Source organism: Phoxinus phoxinus (genome assembly GCF_949152265.1).
Source record: "Phoxinus phoxinus genome assembly, chromosome: 16".
NCBI classification, from domain to species: Eukaryota; Metazoa; Chordata; class Actinopteri; order Cypriniformes; family Leuciscidae; genus Phoxinus; species Phoxinus phoxinus.
Genome location: NC_136891.1, coordinates 14,804,193 through 14,827,908, shown reverse-complemented (window position 1 = coordinate 14,827,908; position 23,716 = coordinate 14,804,193). Strand labels below are relative to the sequence as shown.

The window sequence follows — 23,716 nt, the reverse complement described above, 5'->3', positions numbered from 1 at the left end:
TCCTGTTGCTTCTACATGTTGTCACTTCTTCTTGAGTCTCTCTTGAGTAGGTTTGAACATAAAAGGCTAAAAGTTTTTGACATTTTCAGTGCATGTCTGTGTGAGTGCAAGCTCTTGAAGCTCCGCCTTCTGTGCCGGGAGCTGCAGCTCATTTGCATTTAAAGGAACAGACACAAAACAGTGCGTTTTTTCTGACCCTAAAAAAGTTAAAACTTTAACATGCTATATAAAAATATCTGTGGGGTATTTTGAGCTGAAACTTCACATACACACTCTGGGGACATCAGAGACTTATTTTACATCTTGTGAAAAGGGCATTATACCACCCCTTTAAAATGTGTATCTTTAACTAAGAACGGTCAGTTAGTAATGATTAAAATGTGTATGTTTCGCAAACCTTAAGTACACAAAGTAGTACACAAAATGTACTTCATTTCAAGGTGGTCATTGTTAAAATGACTGAAGTGTGGATGGGTAAATAGGAGCCACAGTTCTGTAGAAAACAAAGCCAGACAGGACTTATAGTTCAGGGTGGAAATGAAACTTACTGGTTGTCAAGGAACACCAGTGAAAATCTCATTAAAAACCGCATTCCAAAGGAAAGTTCTGTTGATTTAAAGGGATTTTAGTAAAAAGCATGTGCTTTCAAAACAAGGAACTGCTAATATGATCTCATAATGAGGCACTTACATTTTTGTCATGTTTCTGTCAAAAAAAAAAAAAAATTAGCACTTCACCGATTGTTTGCAGCAGAATGATTTAAATCTATGGCTGAATGCTTGTGTTTTCAGAGCCTCTGCAAACACTTCCTGTTGCCCATATGGAGTCCGGCCCTCTCTGGAGCTTTACACACATTACAGTAGCAATAACTCTCTTTGTGTGTGTGTGTTTTCACGTCTGACAACTACAAGACAGCGTGTTGTGTGCAGCATTACATCTCACCCATGTGATTTGTGTGCAGTGTGATGTCGCCGGGCTGTGAAAGCACAATGGGCTGTCTGTTTACACGCTACAAGTGTGTGTGTGTGTGTGTGTGTGTGTGTGTGGAAGACACACTATTGTCTGATATCACAGCAGAAGCATGGAGGTGGAATACATAAAGTGGGAACCGTAGATAATTAGTTGTAGTTGTGTTTGCTAAGGCAAGCATCAATATTGCTATCAGACCCCAAGTATTAAAGGGTTAGTTCACCCAAAAATGAAACTTCTGTCAGTAATTACTCACCCTCATGTTGTTCCAGACCCGTAAGACTTTCGTTCATTTTCACAACACAAATTATTTAAGATGATTGATGCTTCAAAAAAATCATGAGAAAGTGCTTCAAAAAAATCATGAGGAAGTGGTTTAATCCAAGTCTTCAGAAGAGACTCGATCTCGCTTTGTATTAGGGCTGGGTTTCAAAATATTGGTTTCTCGATTTTAAACGATTCTCATATTGATGAATCCATATCAATTCTTAAATCCTAATGGTCAATCTTTTAGTCTTTGCTGTTTTCAGCTGATGCGTGAACAAAACTTGATTAAACATTATTTGTTGAGCACCTGCCATCCAATAAAGCTTTGTTACTCTTGATATGAAACAAAGTGTCAGCTTTCAAATTCTGTCAATTTTATCACAAAACAATAAATAGCAATTAATGTGGCGTGACAGATCGCTGTAGTGCCTCAGTTTAACCGATCATCTCTTACTCTTTACTAGTTACAGCTCCAAATAAACATGAATGAACATCAGAAGGAATGTTGAAAGATACAGTACAACTTACTAAATATGTATCATGTCTCAATCAGTGCTTCAACTGCAGAAAGACGACAATAAAACAGCTTGTCACCCATATATTTTTTACCTCAGAAAAGCCATTCAGTGACCAACCATAGCTCAATAACTATAAAAATGAACACTAGAGGAGCCTTTTGCTAAATATGTGCGCAATATTACATATCCATTTATATATATTTTTCTTAACCTTTAATTTAATTGGGAAAATCTAAATTGAATTGTGAAAATTGTCAAACAGCCCTACTTTATATGACGAACAGATTTAATGTAGGCTTTTGTTCAACTACTGTATTGATAGAGCACATGCAGTACAGTAAACAGAAGCTCAGCTGTAATTTCTTGACACTCGAGAACCACTGAGGTTTGTTTTCACATCAAGCAAATACGGTTGAGCTTTCATTTACTGTGTTTGATGTGCTTTATGTGGTAAACACACAATGTCCTCTACGTCTACGATGTCTTTTATAAACTTTATGAGTCATCATTGTTTTGGTAAAATATCTTGGTGTGTTTCAAAGATGAATGAAATGAATGGGTTTGGAACCACATGAGGATGAGAAAATGATGACAGAATTTACATTTTCTTATTAACTTTCCCTTTAAACTTCAGCATATAACTAATCCTGCATTTGTGCTTTATAAATAAATAACACTTTAAAGTGTGCAGCTTGTTGAAGAGATTTTTTTTTTTGTCGTTCAGAATTGATGCACCTAGTAACACCTTAGAAACCGCCCAGAACCCCCTAGCAACAGCATAGCAACATGCTAAAAACACTGTGAATGCCACAAATTAGTCACCACAATTAATACGGTAAACAACATCTAAGCAACTGCATATCTAGAGTTCCCTAGCAACACCTTGTCAACCCTCAAAACTCCCTAGCAACACCTTAGCTTCATGATTCGAAATACTGCTCACTTTTTTTTTTTTTTCACTGACATGCAGAATTCAGATGATTAAAGTGCTTATTAACATTCAATGCAAGCAGAGAGTTGTATGATTGTGCATGAGCAAGAGTTTGCACAGGCTTTTAGCGTGCTGTACGGTTAATGATAGTCATTTCTCTGTGTTCCAGAACTTTCAAGCTTCTGTCAATCAAGTCTTCCCTGCTGAAGATGATGTCAGCAAACATGTGGAGGACAACTGTAAGTGTCAATGTGTTTGAGATGTACATGTTGTTGGTCATGTGTTGGATAAAATGACACCGTTCACTAACGGCTTTGTGTGTGTGTTACAGGCTCGTTGATGTACTTGAATGAAGCCACGCTTCTAAATAATGTCCGTGTGCGCTATAGTAAAGATAAGATTTATGTAAGTATATTCTGTGTTGCCAATGTTGTCATGAAGACACTATTCTTTATGTCCCCTTCATGAATACTTCTCTTCTATGATTAAATGTTATTAATTTCTGAAATTCCTAAAATTAATGTTTATGTAAAAAATGTCAATGTTCATTAATATTTGAAAATGGTTGTCTGCAGAATATAAAAAATAATTTATTTGTTCCTTTCTTGCTGCTCATGTTACTTTGTGTTCTAGACATTTGTTGCCAACATCCTGATTGCTGTGAATCCATATTGTGAGATTCCCAAGCTGTATTCCCCAGAGAGCATCAAACAGTACCGGGGCCGATCGCTGGGCACTCTGCCACCTCACGTCTATGCAATTGGTAAGTGGCCGTGGACCTACATGCTTCATTTAATGCAAAGGAAGTGATATTATAGTGCCCCTATTATGCTATTTTAAAGGTTCCTACAACCGATTTACATAAATCCTAGGTCAAAAAACACTTTTTCTCATTATATACATTGCAGCATCGTTACTTTTCTCAGTGTCTGAAATGGTTCAATCAAGGATTCAGTCTCTCCAAACCCCTCCTTTCTGAGAGCCTACTCTGCTCTGATTGGTCAGATGACCCAGTCTGTTGTGATTGGTCTACTCTGCTCTGATTAGTCAGATGGCTCAGTCTGTTTTGATTGGTCTACTCTGTTCTGATTAGTCAGATGGCTCAGTCTGTTTTGATTGGTCTGCTCTGCTCTGATTAGTCAGATGGTCCAGTGTGCTGTGATTGGACCATCTGACCAATCAAAGCAGAGTAGACCAATCACAGCACACTGGACCATCTGACTAATCAGAGCAGAGCAGAGCAGACCAATCAAAACAGACTGAGCCATCTGACTAATCAGAACAGAGTAGACCAATCACAACAGACTGAGCCATCTGACCAATCAGAGCAGAGTAGACCAATCACAACAAACTGGGTCATCTGACCAATCAGAGCAGAGCAGACCAATCACAGCACACTGGACCATCTGACCAATCAAAGCAGAGTAGACCAGTGTGCTGTGATTGGTCTGCTCTGCTCGGTCAGATGACCCAGTTTGTTGTGATTGGTCTACTCTGCTCTGATTGGTCAGATGGTCCAGTGTGCTGTGATTGGTCTACTCTGCTCTGATTGGTCAGATGGCCCAGTCTGTTGTGATTGGTCTACTCTGCTCTGATTGGTCAGATGGCTCAGTCTGTTGTGATTGGTCTACTCTGCTCTGATTGGTCAGATGGTCCAGTGTGCTGTGATTGGTCTACTCTGCTCTGATTGGTCAGATGGCCCAGTCTGTTGTGATTGGTAAACCGCTTATAGCACATGTTGGAAACAAAATGCCTATTATCATATCTGAATTTTGTCTCCAGTAATAATGGTGTCGGTTTTACGTATCAATTCCAGCGCGAGTCTTAATTCTTTGGAAGTGGTGCAAAGTGGTGTTTGCTTTCGTAGCGCAGACACTAGCATCTTCTCAACATGTCGAAAAACACGAACCAAACTTTTCCAGTCTCTGATACAACTACAGTGCTTAAGGGTCAAAGTAGACGTTGTTCGCGGGCAGCCAATGAAGACCATAAGCTGGCATTATGCAAATTTGTTATGTAGTTTTGTAACAAGAAGTGAGACTGGCGAATCGTTTCTGACGAATTTAATTCGTCGATGAATAAAAATTTGCAGACGAACTTCGACGAATCGTTTCAATAGTTCAGAATCTATTCTTTCTTTAGGAGACAATAGCTTTTATCCATCGTGCACTTTGATCTTTGAAACTTTGCATTCATAAACGGCTACATTACACAGTACATGAAAGGATAATATTAGAAAAAGCATAGTAGGGGCACTTAAGGCTTCTCAATGATGTACACAAAATATATACTATATACTATAGCTTGAATATATATGTAAATTGATATGTATTACTCCCTGTATACTCATACCTATTATTTATGTTTAGCGGATAAAACTTATCGTGACATGAAGGTGCTGAAGATGAGTCAGTCCATCGTTGTGTCCGGAGAGTCAGGAGCTGGAAAAACCGAAAACACCAAGTTTGTTCTCAGGTATAGAAAGGTCTCATTTATATAGCAATAAAATAGTTTGAATAAAAGGAAGATATGCATTTCTACATAACACTCCAATCCTTTTAATTTAATGTGAGATGGGTTGCTCTCTCCTCTCACAGGTACTTGACTACGTCTTATGGTACAGGTCAAGACATTGATGAAAGAATAGTTGAAGGTACACTTGAATGACTATCTAAATTTGTACCCCACTATACTTTAACTAATGTAAGTCATAGAAAAATATGACAAAGAAACTACTGTTTTCCATCATTCAATTCTAGCAAACCCTCTGCTCGAGGCATTTGGAAATGCCAAAACTGTCCGAAACAACAACAGCAGTCGCTTTGGGAAATTTGTGGAGATTCACTTTAATGAAAAGGTGCGTCTTGTGCAAAAGTCTCACTAGAGTCAGATAAATGTAATGCTTTTTAGATAGCAATGCACAGTTTTACTTTATCGCTGAATTTGTTGTCCACTGAGTGCTTGGCGCAACACCATATGCTGTTGGTTTTTTAATTTATATAGTGAGTAGTGATGCAAATTTGTGATTTTGTAAATGAATTTGTTAGACATTTCTTTGCATGCAGTGCTGATTTGTTTTCCAGAACACAGTAGTAGGTGGTTTTGTGTCCCATTACCTGTTGGAGAAGTCCCGCATCTGCACGCAGGGTCAGGAGGAGAGGAACTATCACATCTTCTACAGGCTGTGCGCTGGAGCTCCTGAAGACATCAAGGAGAAGTTCCACCTCAGCTCTCCAGACTGTTTCAGGGTGTGTGAATCCTGCATCTCACAGACCCACTACTCTTACATTACACTTCAACTTCTTTAAAATAGCCACGAAAGCCCTGTTTACACTGGTATTAAGATGTTTTTGGTCCATCGGATCACAAGTGGACGACACTAAACACAGGTGTAAACAGGGTCTGAAACGTTTTGAGCTTGTCCACTTTCCACCACTTCCAGAGGTATTTGAAAAAACGCATTCGACCGGATTGCTTTCGTAGTGTAAACGCTCATGTGATCAAATGTGTTCAAACAGCCACAAAAGACCGTCTTATCTCCGTCTACTGACCTAATGCACGAACATTATGGGAAGAATGCTATACAGACGGGATTTAAACAAGTTTGGTTTGAATATGAAAAACATACCAAGCACAATGTTCTCTCATCATTCCTGATTTCTAACACGCACTCAAAAGTTTTCGGCTGGTCTCGTGTCTGTCAGAGCAGAAACTAAAGCTGATGCTCTTCGTATGTTTTTCCAGTCTTCTCTGACTACTTCATATGTAAGTTGTGTGAGCTTATTTTGTACATTAGATTGAAAGATCTGAAAAAACCCATACATTTACCCGCCCATAGATATACCCTTCCCTCGAAGAAATCAGGACTGAAGTGGTTGAAAGTGGACAAAAGAGACGGACTAAATACCAGGTGTAAACGGGAATTTGTCTCCCTCATCTACTTGCGATCCGATAGAACAAAACACATCTTAATACCAGGTGTAAACAGGGTCTTAGTGACTCAACAATGAATGCGTTTACATGCACGTTCTTAACCTGATTATGCTTAATAAGCCATCAATGCACATGGTAATGTAAAGGCGTTAACCCGTTTTCCTTTACCAGAGTACGGTCATAAACAGCTTAACACTAGAACGGCCATGACGATCATTTTGACCAACTTGAATTTTATATCTGCAATAACTTTGTTGAAAAAAAAAAAAATCCTGCTGGTACCTGACTTTTCCTAAAAGTGTCTCTATTTTCATTTTTAAATGTTTTTCATATAAATTACTCATAAGGCAAAAAAAACAAATGAACATATTTACCTATTTCGGCCATAGACGGTCATATTGACCGCACTGAATTTTGCGGTATTCTTTTGTTACATTTCCTGTGGTTGACCTTTGTAATTAAATTTGCTGATCAGAAATAGGCTAATAATACCAGACTACGTTATTAGACTATTTTCTCTGTTATTATATTAAAATAAAATGTATAATTAAAGAAGATACTTTTAGTTGTTATTATCTTGTTCTGAGTTATGTTGAATGGATATGGAAATATAGCCTATCTGTTTTTTATATGCGATAATTACGGTAGGCTACTAATGATATTATTATTTATAAATGTATAATTAAACTTGTTTAAATGTACAGTTTGGTGGTGTTTTGTTTTTAGGCCGGGAGCCAGGTCCACTCCTCAGGATGTTTTTTGCTACCTTTTTTTCACTATTATTTCCTATTATACTACAGGGCCGTTGAATGCTTGAATCTGATTGGTTGACGAACGTTCTGAGGTGTGCAATTATATTCAGGGAACCGCACGGCTAAAGTAGTTCCAGGCAGGTCTTGACCTCATTACAGTTCCATATCACTTCGCGTAGTCAACTGTAATAACGGACAATAGGATACAATTCATAACAAGAGAAACTGCAGCCCATGCGCTTGATCTGCAATTTTCAATGTCCTATATAATCAATAAAAAATTAAACTGAATATTTAAATAAATTGATAGTCCTGTTGCACGGGTTTTCGTAATTATTGAAGATAATATAACAAATAAATAAAATTGATAGACCTATACTTGTTAAAAGGGCTTTGTGTTTCATTTATTAGTCTTCTAGTCTACTGTCACTAGAAAAAAAGAATGAACGAATTAATTAAAACGAATTGAATTAATAAATAAATAATAATATTGACGCACATGCTTCTCTCTAAGGCCGGTTATGAATGTATACTTATGAGTCATGACTAATCATGCACGCGTTTTCAGCGCGTTCAGTCTGTGTTCACAGCGGTGTTTAAAATCTGCTGCATTCGCAGTCAGAGAATGTTTCTAGTCGTCAAGTGTGTCCAGCATTACTCTGCTATCAGCGGCTCAAACCTCCGTTACTAACTCTAAAATGACGTTTTGGAATTAGCAACGGAGCATGGGTTTAGATGCGCAAGGAATTAGTCCTACATACAAGAGCGTTTTAATGACAAAAACTTTACAAACGTCTTGAAATACATCATCTGAACAATATTTCGAGGTGTGGTAACTGTAGTATAAGCAGAATAATTGACTCCAGACCGTTGAATTATTATAAAAATAATGCATTATTTTTATAATAATTCAACGGCCTGTCGTCAATTATTCCTTACTTATCTTATACCTTGGGCCATCACAAGTTGATAATGACCACCTCCAACTCGGCCCCGTTTGGTCTCAGGGGCCAAAAAACTCCCTTTTTGGGAAAAGCTATTGACGGAATTATGTAAATGTGAATATTAAGCTACTGCAGCTACATAAATGGTCATATAACCCTAAAATTTTGCATGGTGTATCCTGACACATAGGGGAAACTAGCAGAAAAAAATTCCGGGGATTTCTGCCTTTTTGCTGTCAAATATCTTAGCACCTGGCCCAACTTTAAATATAACCTTTTTGCTGTCTTCATTATTCATAACCTCTGCAGGGGGCGTCAAAGGCACAGCCATTTAGAAAATGGCTAGTAAGAAAATGATTCAAATGTGTTCTCATCTTGTGCAGAAGTGGTGCAGCCAAAATGCTGCATCCGTAACTGTGTAAGAGGAGAAAAATGGGTCTGTAAGCTTCTCGCTGATATTTTGGAATACTCTTGGGTTTTTAATGCTTTATTTAACATCAAAACTGACATAAAAATGGAATACTCTGAATCAGATACACGAATAGTTAGGTTTTGACCTCAAAACCGGGGAATAACCTGATTTATTAATGAAGTCTTGTAAACGTGGTTTACTTGCATTGCCAGGTTATTGGTTTGCATGTTAACCGGGCTGACGGGTTAATTCATGAAGCTAATTTCTGGGAGTTATCAGTGTATGTATTGTCAATAAACATAATCACAAAAAACTTTATTTTGACTTTTCGTCTCCTTGGAATTATAAGGTTCTATCTGACATTTTTGTAAAAATTTAGTTATTCACATATTCTTATTCTGTGACCACTTCTTTACATTATGTGATGTTGTTGTTTTAAGTTGTGTACATTTTGGAACTTTTTATTTAGAAAATAAAAAGCTTCTTTCTACACAGTCGAATGGAATGCAAAAACCTTAAAGCTCAATATCTCAAAACCAGTCAGAATGCAGATAGAACCTTATAATTCCAAGGTGGCGATTTGGCTTCCTGAGCATATATTTGTATATGCATTGTGCTATATTAGCATGACAGTATTATTTTGCATATTCAGGTTGATCATGAGTGTGATCAAGCAAAGTGTTGAAGTTGTATTATTGAAATAGTCATTCATAAATATCTGTTTGCTAAACCATGTTTATTGTACAATTTTTTTTTTTCAATCTAGTATCTATGTCGAGGATGCACGAGGTACTTCTCTACCAAGGATTCAGACAAGCTGATTCCTCAAAACCGCAAGAGTCCAGAGGTAATACATTTATTTTCTATCAATTTTCTGTATAATCGAAGGAACTGCCATCAATGCGGCTTAGAACGACTCGAAAGGTTATTTGAGAGGGAACTCACTCTAGTATAAATGTTTTGGATACATCTGTAAGGCAGGCTTACTATGCACTGTAAAAGTTGACACCAAAGATTTGTTGCATTTTATACTTAATTTAAAGAAGTACGTTCCAATGGAAAGCAATTTTAGCATTCTGATCCACCAATCTGGCACATTTTCACACCAAACATGTAAAATTGATTGAATTTACTGGAAATAATTCGTAATTGTGTAATTTTTAAAATATTCTCTTTTCAAAGTTTTGGATTAAGGGGTCAATAGGGTCAGTGGTGAGATGGGTAGAAGAATAGTCTTTGATTAAAGGGATACTTCAGGATTTAGCATTAAGCTTTGAGAAAAGCCAGAAAATTTATTTTTGATACAATCTTAGAAGGCTCCAAATTAAAAAATAATTTCACATTTCTACTACATAAATGACCCATTTTAAATACACATCTTTCCAGAGGTGAGGTATCCCTTTAAGGGGTCAGTGGAGGGTCACTGGGACGTGATTCTGGATTTATAGATTTGCTGTTGATTTAGGCATGATACGCCTCAGCACTGATTCATCTCAGCATTTGCGAGTGTCTACACTTGTGTTTGGTTGCTGGCCTACGGCTTGATATTTCACAGATACAAGGCTGTGCCATACATGGCTTATGACCATGTATATCGAATTGTTTATAATGTATGCATGATTATGTTCATACTAATCTAATCACTGCACTAATCATCATTGTCTGTGGTTGTGTGTGTGTGTTTGTGTGTCCCTGATACATCAAAGGATGGGCAGGTGAATATGTGTGTTGTGCAATCAGTGGGACTTTGGTTTTCTTCTCTCCTTTTGTGATATAAATACATGACCTGGGTCCAATATATTTCTCGGAGGACAATGATAATTCTATTGTGCCATTTGGAATGTGGGTTTACTAGTTTTAATCGATTTCTCATCGTTTCCTTGTTCCTTTAGTTAACAAACTTGAATTAATATTCTACTTGAGTTACACTGGTTACATATTAACCTTTTTGCATTATATCCAATTTTCACAGCATGTTCCTGTCATGGCCATGTAACACTTAAAAACTCAAAAAATAAAAAATAACATGTGAAATATTTTTGACCCAGATCGTGTAAAAATGGGAAGTTACTTTCATTTATTGGGAGCTAAACTGCCATTTTCCTCCTGTTTTGGCTTTTCTTGGCTTTTCATAAGGTAACGGGATATTCCTCTCTTAATATTCCTGTTTATGATTTGACACAAAATAGTTATATTTTGAGCAAGTCCTAGTGCACTTTTAGTAGTGTACTGTGACACAGTGTTTGTGTCTGTCTGCTGTACACATTTCTCTCTAGCAGCTGCATTTGTGAACCATCAGGTTCCTTTCAAATGTCACATGTTTTTGAACAGAAGACACAAAATCATAATGCCAGCAACTTGTCAATTTATTTAATAGGCAATTGGGGGATGCACAATTTATGTCATTTAAAAATATCCACACATAGTTTACATCTGACTGTCATGAGAGGTTTGGTAAAAATCATGATGATAGTACGAGAGTTTACCTGAGGTGATCACTGAATGTTACACACCTGAAGAGAGTCGTGATCCACACCCTCTGAAAGACAACAGCCACAACGACACTGCCGTTTATGACGAGGATCGAGCCGCAACGAATCCCAAACGACAACTGCTGCGCTTGGATAATTCAAGAACTTAATACCCAGTTCTGGCCTGAAACTGTAGATGGCGCTGGCTGATAAGTCTTTGACTCATTTGGTAGCAATCACATCATGGCACAGCTCATTGGTTGCTGTTGCATCAGAGTCCACTGAGCTGCGGCTCAACATTCAAACAAAAACCAGGGTGTTGCTGGTAGCAGTATGCAGCGTGCTTTCAGAAACCCTCCTCCTTCCCCAGCTCTACCTGTATAGATCTGCTACGGCCGTTAAATCAAGTTTGTTACATGTGCAGCAGCAGCATGTCTTACTGCTCACAGAAATGTCTGTGAATGTATTGGCATTAGCAAGTCTCTGTACTTGCTTCTGCCAATACATTATTGGCAGTAGCCAATATACCAATCTCCCGAAAGTTGTCATGACAGAATTACAATTGAATCTGGATTCTGCTGCGTGAATTTGCCTTTGTTTAGATATTTAGATATGTGGACGACACAGTGTCAGGATTAACATTTACACTCCAGTCAGTGTTTTACAATTCACTTGTTAAAATGTTGAGGACAACAAACCTGCTTTTTTGCACTTTACAGCATAATCAGATATCAAGACTGTACTGTACTTTTTGTCAGATGAACTTCTATGACTTGAAATTACCTGAAAGTAAAGTTAATGAAAATATATGTATGAATGATACGGTTTGTATATTAGATTAGGCTAGAAGTATATTTAGAGCTCTATTTTAACAATCTAAGCGTATGGTCTAAAGCGCAGGTCGCAATTGCACTTAGGGCGAGTCCAAATCCACTTTTGCTAGTTTAACGTCGGGAAAAATGGTCGGTGCACGCGGCGCATGGTCTAAAATGGTTGTTCCTATTCTCTTAATGAGTAATGGGTGTTTTTTGGGCGCAACGTTAAAAAAACAACAACCAGTCTCTCATCTCCCACTCCCTTTAAAAGCCAGTTGCGCTCGTGCCGTGGCGGATTGCTATTTACATGATGAAATTTGCTGACTGAACGCATCTCCAGAGCGCAAACGGACCTGCTCGTGGACGAGATTAGAGCGCGCAAGCAGACCATCTACGGGACAAGCCGGATTCCACCATATCTTTATGTACACAATATTAATCTTTTACATTGTAATCCTTTTATTTTTTATATTTGGCTAATTTGTGTGCTACTACCCTGTGTGTGTAATAAGCAGAGTGTACGCGCATTGTGGACCCGCCTATAGGCGCATTAATAACTTGCTCCTTTAAATAAATAAAAGATATTGCGCCATTGACGCAGTCTATTTCAGTTGTCTCAAAATAGCAACGCGCCAACAATGCGCCTTAACACACCTCGTTTTCAGACCAGCAGTCCATGGGCGCACAGATAGGCGCAAATGCATTTGCTATTTAAACAACGTGGCGCAGGACGTGAAAATGATAACCGCGTCGGGCTGAAACTAGTAAAAAACACTTGCGTTGCGCTTGCCGCTGCATTGACAAGGTGTATGAGAGGGCCCCTAAAATGTATTTATTTTTATGTCATATTTTTATTTTGGCTTTACCTTTTCAATCAGTAGCTGTGTTTCCATCCAAAGTTGCAAATTTAATTGGACTATCGCATAAAATATTTGCGAATAAAGCAGCGTTTCCATGTGTTTAAGATAACAAAATCATCACTTCCTGGGAAACTGGTGCAAAATATCAGTAATAAAAATGGACGTTTCTGGAATCGGGGGATAAACTGTTGCTATTTTTTCCTCTATCATAAATGGAAGATGAAACAGTAAACGCCGTCATGTTCTCTTGCTTTCGGGTGCTGGTGTTTGGGAACACAATTGTGTGAGACACTTCTGGGAGGAATTAAACCAAATCATTCTCATGACAGACTGACTCAAACCAACATTTGAGATGCTGTGATGCGATTGGTTCACTGGTTAGTCCAGTTATCCAATCGCATCCTCTGTTTGCATCAAAATCGCATTAAAGGTCATTTTATCGTTGCACTTTGAAGGATTTATTTGGTAAATGTGTTTTCATCGTAGTTTATGCATGTTTTTATCGGATAATCAGTGTTTATCACACATACAACTCAAACATGTAGCATTCTAGTGACTTCAGAGTGATGAGTGGTTTGTAAAGCCACAGGGCTCATGACATTAACCCTCAGGGGACTAAGCCCTTTTTGGTCCGTTTTCTCTATTTTTACATTTGGGCTTATAAACCATATGTAATGGAGATGGAACACCATGTGTTTGGTATCTATGGATTCAGAAGACCCTAAGCTAACATAAGCATGCATGTAATGTGTTTATAAAGGAAGTATGAGTGAAAAATGTACAATAATCGAGAGAATTTCAAAAACGAAAATTTGATTTTTGTCATTTATTACTGAAAATCACCCCTCACACAACAATAGTGAACAGTTTTTGAACCAAAAAAATATTTGTCAAACCCTTTGCTTGACAGACATTTGTCATTGTTCAATCAAATGTGTTAAGAACAATGAAATAAGGAACTTTTTTTACAAACAGTCCCAGGCGTGAAAAAGCGGTCTGCTCAGAACTAAATGAGACCTGCTTGCTCTGAAGAACAGACACACTCACAACCTGGCAGATTTACTTTGCAGTAATTGTTCCAGAGCTTGTTCTTGTACTGCTTGCAATCATAAATGTGCTAAAACAATACAATAATAATGCTATTTAAGTTATTCTGTCTCTCTCTTATATAGATCTCTGTGCGCTCTGTAATACTCCGCTCCGTTCGCTATCTGTCTCATTCTCCGTCCACATGACGCTGTTTGTTTGTACATGTTGAAGGCTACAGAGTCCTCTGATTTGGCTAGAATACGTCATGGTAACCTTCTTCTGATTGGGTAAAAAAAAAAATCCTCCCAGCGGCAATTTTTCCATTGGTGGAGTTTGCCTAACAACATCGATTTCATTGGCCTTTTTATGCAGTGGTATTGCGCAACAGCGAAGTGTGTGTATAATACAAACGGGATATCACTGTTTTCAGCGGAATCTGAGGAAGACGGCAAAAAAGACCGCACCTCTCTATCATTAATAGTTTTGAAGATAATTGCACATTTTTTTGGGCGGTACCGCCCAATTCGTCCCCAGAGGGTTAACAATGTTTCCATTCCACCTATTTTTTTATGCAAATTTTGCAATAACCACGCACCACTCTGAAGTCACTAGAATGCTACATGTTTGAGCTTTATGTGTTTGGGGAGTCTAAGAAACTAAACAAAATTACAAAATAAAAATGCACAGCATCCCAGGACATTTCGAACCAAGTAGGAGACTAAAGTTGCAGTCACATTAGAGAAATTTCCCGGGCGAAAAAGGTCCATTGTCAATAGTGTGGCGATGTAAAAGCACAGCTCACACATAAGTCATTTTCAAAGCAAGCAGCTTTCTGTTGGTTAACATGGCAACTCTTTCCGCTTAATGTGACTTGACTTTGCCTGTAAAATTTCGCTGAACAACATGACTGCATGCATCTAAAATACCTCAAAGCAATAAGCAAGCCCTACAATACAGTAAACTTTACTGTACTTTACTGTTTGGTTGTCTGCAGTTACATTAGAGGGACCGAACAACTGCATGTAAGCATATTGGAGTTGATCTCAATTGACAACCTGAAGGCAATGACATGGAGACTATAACAGTCAGGAGTTTCACGATGTAGCTTTGTGGATATATTTAAAGGATTACGTGGAGTTGGTGTTCTGCTGCCCATTATGGTTATGCAGTATAGGGTAACACAACTTAAACAACAAAATAAATTGATTCTAGTTGCTGTGCTTCATGAGCAAACATGATGATAAGCTCACGTGTTTCTGTTCTGACAACATGCACGAGTCTAACTTGAGCGCTGTTCCTCAGCTTCTGAAGGCCGGTCCTCTGAAAGACCCTTTGCTGGACGATCATGCCGACTTTAACCGAATGTGTGTGGCCATGAAGAAGATCGGTCTGGACGACACAGAGAAGCTCAACCTCTTCAGGGTGGTGGCTGGGGTTTTGCACCTTGGAAACATTGATTTCGAGGAGGCTGGAAGCACCTCAGGTAAACGGAGAGCTAGTGTAGCTCCTGAAGATGCTTACTACACAGTTTTTGAATAAAGCTACATTTTTTTAAATCTTAGGTAGGCTTTTATATTGCTCTTTTATAGTATTTTTACTTCCTACTCACTGTTATAATAGCCAAGGGATCTGGCATGACATTAAAACACCAACCAACCAGCTAACTTTGTGTTTATTCTTTGAAAGATGCCGACTGAAAATAATCCAGATAGCAGTATCTACATACTTGTAGGGTTTATACATTTGTAACCAGCTGCTTAGTTTTCAGTCAAATTGCTTTCTTACTTACCAGTTAGACAGAACATGTTGCTGTGAGTTTATTTTACATTAAAAAGAAATGCTTTCATTATGACTTGCTGTTTCTGACTGAAAACTCACTTGAGTCAGGTGTGGATTAGTGCAACTGTTAAATTAAGTTAAATACGTTTTTAACTTAATTTAAAAAAAAAGCTTTAAAAGAACTTAATACAACAAAGATAGATAGATAGATAGATAGATAGATAGATAGATAGATAGATAGATAGATAGATAGATAGATAGATAGATAGATAGATAGATAGATAGATAGATAAAAAATAACAAGCTTAAGAATTCAAACGAAAATTAGAAATGTTGACTTGGCACTAAAGTACTAAAATTACTAAAACTGAAATTGAAATATAAAAAGACTAAACTGAAATATAAAAAAATTACTTGCATTTGAAATGAACCCTAAAAATATCAAAATAACAGCTAATTAAAAAAATTAATAAATACTACAATTGTATATAGATAGTGTATAGATAGTAGGCCTTGTGAAATAACACTGGTTTGGATATCATTGTCACAGCAATAGTAAAACCTGAAATTTGAGAACATCTCAATAGTCCCCAAACATCTCAACAGTCCCCACAATGACAGCGGCTTAATAAAGATACTAAATAATACACTAGTGTATACATAATAAATAATGCATACTAAATAATACATTACTATAAAAACAATGGAAGTCAATGATTGAAAAACAAAGGTGTATAAGATAGGGTAAGATCAGTTTTTTTTTTTTAATGAAGAAAATCTGTTGATTTATTTTACATATTTGATACAAATATATTACATAACCGTTCCCTCACAATAAACATCAGGTCACATTAGCCATCAGCTCAATTAGAACGAAGAAAAGCATCTAGCAAATGCTTCTGTGTATTGTGTTGGTCTCTCTCTACACTGCTGTTTGTGTGTGCGTGTGTTTCAGGGGGATGTGTCTTAAAGAAGACGTGTGGCCAGTCGTTGCAGTTCTGTGCTGAGCTGTTGGGTCTGGATGAGGAAGATCTGCGGGTCAGTCTGACCTCCAGGGTCATGCTCACCTCTGCAGGGGGCGTCAAAGGCACAGCCATCAAGTAAGAACCTAGTCTCTGATGAACAATTGAACCGAGATGCTTGGAATCCAGTGGAAAACCAATCACGGCCACAGCAATCCCTACCCAGAGATAATAGCTATGAGTGCTTTCCCTTGAGTAGTCAAAACACCCAGCGTGAAAGACACAGTTGGGTTAATCATGTGCTCTTGTTGTCTTCTGCAGGGTTCCTCTGAAGGTGGAGCAGGCCACTAGTGCACGTGATGCTCTGGCTAAAGCCATCTACAGCCGTCTCTTCGATCATGTGGTCACCAGGATCAACCAGTGCTTCCCCTTCGACTCGTCTGCTCACTTCATCGGTGTGCTGGACATCGCTGGCTTTGGTACAAGACAATCTTTGCTCAATTTGAGCCATTAATACCATGTGGCTGATCAATAAAAATTCCATTTCATGCTGTTAAGATCCTTACAAAAAAACAAAAAACCATCACAAGCACCGCATCTAAAATAGAACAAAATATTTGCCATTTGCATTTAGCTTTCCAAATATCAGAATTGAAGCTAACCAACTGTAAACCCTAATTGTTCTCTTCCTTTTCCTCAGAGTATTTTGAGCACAACAGTTTTGAGCAGTTTTGCATCAACTACTGTAATGAGAAACTGCAGCAGTTCTTTAATGAGCGCATTCTCAAAGAGGTGAGATATTCACAGCTCATTCACAACCTGTCACAATTTACACCCGTGTATCTTCATAACATCTGTTTTTGTACAAATTAAAGCTACTGTCAATTATCTTCCTATTACATTTTCTTTAATATTATATTACGTACACTAGTTCAAAAATGGATTTGAGACCTTATTGAAAAAGGCTTACCAATAAATTAATACTTATTAGCAAGGATGCATTGAACTGATCAAAAGTGACAGTAAAGACATTTATAATGTTTTCTAACATTACTGAAAAAAACATATATGACAGTTTCCATGAAAATATGAAGCAGCACAACTGTTTTCATCATTGATAATAATAGTCATACATTTTTCTTGAGCATCGAATCATCATATTAGAATGATTTCTGAAGGATCACGTGACACTGAAGACTGTAGTAATGATGCTTTGATCACAGGAATAAATTACTTTTTACTGTATATTCACATAAAAAACACTTATTTTAAATTCCTAATTGTATCACAATATTACTGTTTTACCTTATTTTTGATCAAACAAATGCAACCTTACTGAGCAGAAGACTTTTAAAAAACAAAAAATCATCTCAGCCCTAAACCTTTGGACACTAGTGTATGTTAGCTTTCTTTCTGCACATATAGGTGTTACATTATGTATTTGTGTTGCCGTATTCATATGTGTGAAGCGTACAGAGCGTTCATACAAAATGATGATTCATACAGTGCTGTATATCACAGACATGTACGATCGCCTTTGTGGCAAAACCCTTCTGGCAAACATTTCTGAATGTTTTTATTTTTCCAAACAAATATAACATTGTAAATATTCACATGGAGTATTTTCAAAATACATTTATCTACCGCAACAAACTGAAAAGTGATGAAATTACACAAATAGGAATCAGCAATTCACTTACATTGTTCACCAAATTAAACCGAACATCACAAATTCAACAGAATTTAAGAACAGCCGTTTTATAGCCGTTATCTGAACCAGTGTAAATTCAAAACAAAGTTTTATTCAATCATTCATTCATTTTTATGTATTTGCTTTTTCTTTTACACATGATTATGTGTGTTTTACATCTTTTGTGGCAGATTTGCCACAAGTTAACTGCATTTTGCTGTAAATAAACAGTTCAGAATCAACTAAAACGGAGGAATGTTTTGGTGGTGCACTGATAGAAAAGGTGACATTGTTAGTCTGAGCTGAGTCGATATTAGCCATTCTAAAGCATGAGCTGGACTGATATCTTGTCTGTCATTTTGTGTTTGGCTTACAGGAGCAAGAACTGTATCAGAAAGAAGGTCTGGGAGTCAATGAAGTCCATTACGTTGATAATCAGGACTGTATAGGTCTGTGTCTCATCAAACATGACTCTACGCCACAAATATATGATGTTTGCACTCTTTTATAAACCAGAAGGCTGAATCTTTTAGCAGCCTACATGTGCTTGAGGAGTGCATGATTTACCTTTGTATCTGCATGTGTTCAGACTTGGTAGAGTCGAAGTTAGTTGGTATCCTGGACATCTTGGATGAAGAGAACCGGCTACCTCAACCCAGTGACCAGCACTTTACTGAGACCGTCCACAGCAAACACAAGGAGCATTTTCGCTTGACTGTGAGTCACACTTCACAATAGCCCTCGTTTCAGCATCTCACTCGATGTTTAGTGGCTTTAGTTTTTAAATCGCATGTCTCACAGGTTCCCAGGAAGTCCAAGCTGGCAGTGCACAGGAACGTCAGAGACGACGAGGGCTTCATCGTAAGACACTTCGCTGGAGCAGTCTGCTATGAAACGGTACTCACTCACTCACTCACTCACTCACTCACTCACTCACTCACTCACTCACTCACTCACTCACTCACTCACTCACTCACTCACTCACTCACTCACTCACTCACTCACTCACACACATTTTTGCATAACTATATTAGTGAGGACATTGCATAGACTTCTATTGATTTTATATCTGGTTTGTGATATTTTCTATTGCTTAACCCAAGCTCTACCCATAAACCTGCTCATCACAGAAACATGTGCAGAACACTAGATTAAAACAAAAATGCATTTCTCTTTTGTCCACTTTCAAACACTTCTGTCCTGATTTCTTCAAGGGGAGGGTTATAGGTGGGTAAATGTGTGGCTTTTTGCAGTTCTTTCGATCTAATGGACAACATAAAATCAGTAATGGACATCATAAGCTCATTGTGTTAGAAATCAGGAATGCTGAGAGAACATTGTACTTGGAACGTTTTTCATCTTTAAACCAAACTTGTTTAAAGCATTATATTAAAATCTATTCCATCACATGAAAGGCTGCAGTGATGAGCACTGGGCAGATGACACAGTCTGTTGATCGCGTGAATAAAGATCTATTGCAATTTTTGCACTCTCACGAATGCCTTCACCAAATAACAATGCAAACACGGTGTAAAATACAGTAAGAGCTCCATTGTGCAGTGTAACAGCGTCATTGATTTCATAACGAGTTTTGGCAAGTGTCCAGATAAACTTGTGCTGTGTTATTGACAACTTGGGTGATTTGGAGAGGGAGCGTTCTTTGATCGCTTTCTGTATATCATTTAATCGCAATTTAAATACGATTATTTTCATCCTACTAAGAGAAACGATGTGAAGTTGATCGTTTAGTCACTGATGCATAAACAGTATTGAACGATTTTGAGAGAAAGATAATCTATCTGAACTTGAAATCACTGATCGCAGATCAGGCGTTAGAATAAACACATGGCTACTTGCATGTTTGTGGCGTTGCTGGCAGATCCGTGTCATAAAAGTCTGTTTGCAAAGCCTGTGTCGAAATTGTGACTGATTTACTGATATAATAAAGTTTCCTAATATTGGAATCCAAAGGAAGCTTATGTCCGACAAGTGACTGTCTTCTTCCACAACCAGACACTGCACAATATTTTGTTAAACGTTTGTTTATTGCTTGGTAGCTCGATCCGGTTTAGCTATTATCACCCTATGTTATTTAGCTATTGCATATAATGCGCGAATCGGTGGGCGGGGCTAAATAGGCAGTGTTGAAGTAGCCGTTGATGATCTTCTGCGGAGGCGTTGTTTGATAACCTTTGACGTCATAGATCCCCACTTTGAAAAACCTGTCGTTCGCTGGGCCTGGTGTCAATAAAAGCTTTTATTGGACTAACAAGGAAGTTTTCAGTTCTGAAACTTTCAGGATATTCTTATAGTATGATGACCTCTTATATGTCAAAAGCTCAAGGAAAATTTGATTTCTCAGTTCATCATCACCCCTTTAAATTCCGTCTGTCTAGCGCTCTTCCCATAATGTTCCCGCATTAGATCAGTAAACGGAGAGTAGATGGTCTTTTGTTAGCCTGGTCCTACCAGCCTCCGTACATTTCATTTGTACAGGGAGTCTGGCCACTCTCCATTGACAAGCGTTAACTTCCTTGAAGGCGGGTACTCGGTTGAAGTTTAAAACTATTGGATCTGCCCAGAGCCACCCTGGATCTGCCATAACCAATCGCTAACGTTTGGTCGTGAGTCTCGTGACGTATGTCAACTCAAACTAACGCACGACCTCAACGTCATCGTTCTCAGCCACTCCCTCTGTTCGCTGATTGGACCGGTAAAAAATTGATCAGAGAAAACCCAAGAATACACCGCAAACCCAGACGTAGTACAGAAGGAAAATGAAAATTGAGCGGAAGTACGTAGGAGGGCGGAGCCAGGCTAGTCTTTTGTGGCTGTTTGAACACATTCGACCACATGAGTGTTTACACTACGAAAGCAATCTGGTCGAATGCGTTTTCAACTACCTCTGGAAGTGGTGGAAAGTGGATGAGCTCATAACACTTCAGACCCTGTTTACACCTGTGTTTAGCGTCATTCACTTGAGATCCGATCCACCAAAACACAACACCAGTGTAAACAGGGCCTTAGACTACTAAAACTGATATTAAAATGTATAAAAAATAAATAAAAATGTGTACTTGAAACAAAATCTACATTGTACCCCGCATATTGATAGCAGCTCCCTGATGCCTGCAAATTGTTGGCCTGTACACAGAGTACATCTGATCGCAAAGAGAAAGTGATAAGCGACCCGGTTATCCTGTTATCAGTAATACTGGTTTTGTCACAAGTTAACTTACCGATGTGAAAATGTCCTCTCCGTAACATTCCTAGAAACCAACACTCTCCTAAAATCACTACTTTACAAACTCTTATGTGTTCATTTATTCCAGATATTGTTTTCACTCTAACTGTTGATCTGCTTCCTAGAACAGTGTTTTAAAGTATTGTGATACATTACTTATGTGCTAAAGACCTTTTCTCCTCTGTCTTTCAGACTCAGTTTGTGGAGAAGAATAACGACGCACTTCACATGTCGTTGGCGTGTCTGGTGAGCGAGTCGAAGGATAAGTTCATCGGCGAGCTCTTCGAGAACTCCAACAACTCCAAAGACACCAAGCAGAAGGCCGGCAAACTGAGCTTCATCAGTGTAGGAAACAAATTCAAGGTCAGTCTCAAAATCATCTAGTCTCACAGCGGTTGGAAGGGAAAGATTAACGGATGTGTACAGGAAAAAGTTCAATTCAGTTTGATCAAATGTAAGGTCATAAAAAAAGTCTGAAATATCCTAAAGTCCCCCTGTAGTCAATAATTATATCCCTTAAAAATCTTATTTGATCGCCAAAATGACAAATGTAATTTTTTTTTTCCCTTTAAATAAAATTCTTAATGCCTTACAATAGCTTTAATGTAACTCGACACCCTTGCCTCATTTAGTATACGCGGTTCTATGAATATGCAAATGAGCCCCGCCTCCACTCACTCACAGCAGCTCAGAGATCCACTGGTTGACGATCACACGTTGATCTGATTGGTTACAAGGTAGTTTGTGATGTCAGAAACGCCAGCGATTTCAAACCGTGTTTTTGAGACTGTCTTTGGTTCACTGCAGTTTTAAGGAGAAAATACTTAGCAATGGTGTTGACTTATGACTTTGAAACATGGTTTGTCTTAAAGCATATTAAAAACACCACATAAACAACATTAAAAACTGGATTTTCAACACAGGGGGACTTTAAATGGTATAACAAAAGTCTTCATGTCATTTGGGGATGTAATGGTGATGCGGGAACACACTGCACCACTGATCGTGCTCTGTCCAGTCGGTGTCTACAGTCCTGACGTCTGCAGTGTCTAAAGACTCTAGTCGAAGAAATTAAGCAGATGTTGCCAGTCGTCCTCACAAAGATTTTATTAAACATGTTTAATATTTGTGACTATGCTGTGAGGAAGCGTTCCCTGTCAAGCAGCATTCATGCTTATTTTTCTCATTCTGTCAAATCTTGTTTTCTTGATTGCACATCTTGTTTTGACGTTTCTTTTATATTTATTCTTAAGTTAACATTGCATGTACATTTTTTGTTAGGCTATTAATTTTGTTCTGCAGACGGAATAAACTGAAACCGCATTCTGTAAAAATTCAGAATAAGCAGTGATTTCTCTCATTTTAAAAATAAAATTAAGTATTCGTTTATTTCGAATTGCAGTCAAATGGTAGCTTATGTAGGCTATATATAACTGCACTTGTTTATGCATATTTATTCATTTAAATAGTCTAACAAAAAAATGACAAAAAAAAACTTTATATTTGTGAATTAAATTATTGTATATACACTCTTGGGCAAAAAATAAAAGGGCCAAGCAAAAAATGACTAAATATTGTATAAGCCTGATGGACTTGTTGGCCTTTTGAAAAATTACATCTGATCATTCCGCTTTCGATAACTTTTCTTTTGTGCAAAGCCATTCTGCAATATTCTCCTTGTACTCCAAAGGATTAAATGACTTTATCACAGTGAAGTCGCTCACCATACCAGCACCAGTACCAGCACAATGTTTAAAAGAGCAGCTGGAAGTAGAAAAGTTAAGACATTTTAAAATAAGAGTTCCAGTGTATTTAGGTCTTTTATACGGTAATTAAAAGTATTGCATTATGCGTAATTTAGGTTTTTTTTAATGGATATTGTTATTTCAATGACACAATAAGCTGTATCTGACATTTAATTGAAAGTAAACTCTTGTGGCTTCTCTTTGGGCCGACCCGTTAGGAAGGAAAGAACATTATTTAACACATTGGTACACTAATCCTTTTATTTTCTTACTTTAAAACACGTTATTATCGTATCAGCAAAATCTAATTATTGATCCACCTCAAAATTCATATGTATTTATGTTATTATGCATATATTGAAAAACATAACTTGAGTGTTTTTAAATGTGCAGTT

The 23,716-nt window shown here is 37.8% G+C and overlaps 1 protein-coding gene across 1 annotated transcript in view; it reads left to right on the top strand.

The window, feature by feature from the left end:
- myo6a (myosin VIa) overlaps positions 1-23,716 on the top strand; it is a 70,807-nt gene that overhangs the window by 27,862 nt on the left and 19,229 nt on the right. The window contains exons 3-18 of the mRNA XM_079583539.1: positions 2,855-2,924; positions 3,017-3,090; positions 3,319-3,448; positions 5,055-5,160; positions 5,283-5,338; positions 5,445-5,542; positions 5,769-5,933; positions 9,493-9,573; positions 15,204-15,384; positions 16,636-16,780; positions 16,964-17,121; positions 17,343-17,434; positions 18,709-18,781; positions 18,922-19,049; positions 19,134-19,229; positions 21,769-21,943. Of these exons, the coding sequence (XP_079439665.1) occupies positions 2,855-2,924; positions 3,017-3,090; positions 3,319-3,448; positions 5,055-5,160; positions 5,283-5,338; positions 5,445-5,542; positions 5,769-5,933; positions 9,493-9,573; positions 15,204-15,384; positions 16,636-16,780; positions 16,964-17,121; positions 17,343-17,434; positions 18,709-18,781; positions 18,922-19,049; positions 19,134-19,229; positions 21,769-21,943 (1,828 nt within the window). The remainder of the gene's footprint in view (positions 1-2,854; positions 2,925-3,016; positions 3,091-3,318; positions 3,449-5,054; positions 5,161-5,282; positions 5,339-5,444; positions 5,543-5,768; positions 5,934-9,492; positions 9,574-15,203; positions 15,385-16,635; positions 16,781-16,963; positions 17,122-17,342; positions 17,435-18,708; positions 18,782-18,921; positions 19,050-19,133; positions 19,230-21,768; positions 21,944-23,716) is intronic.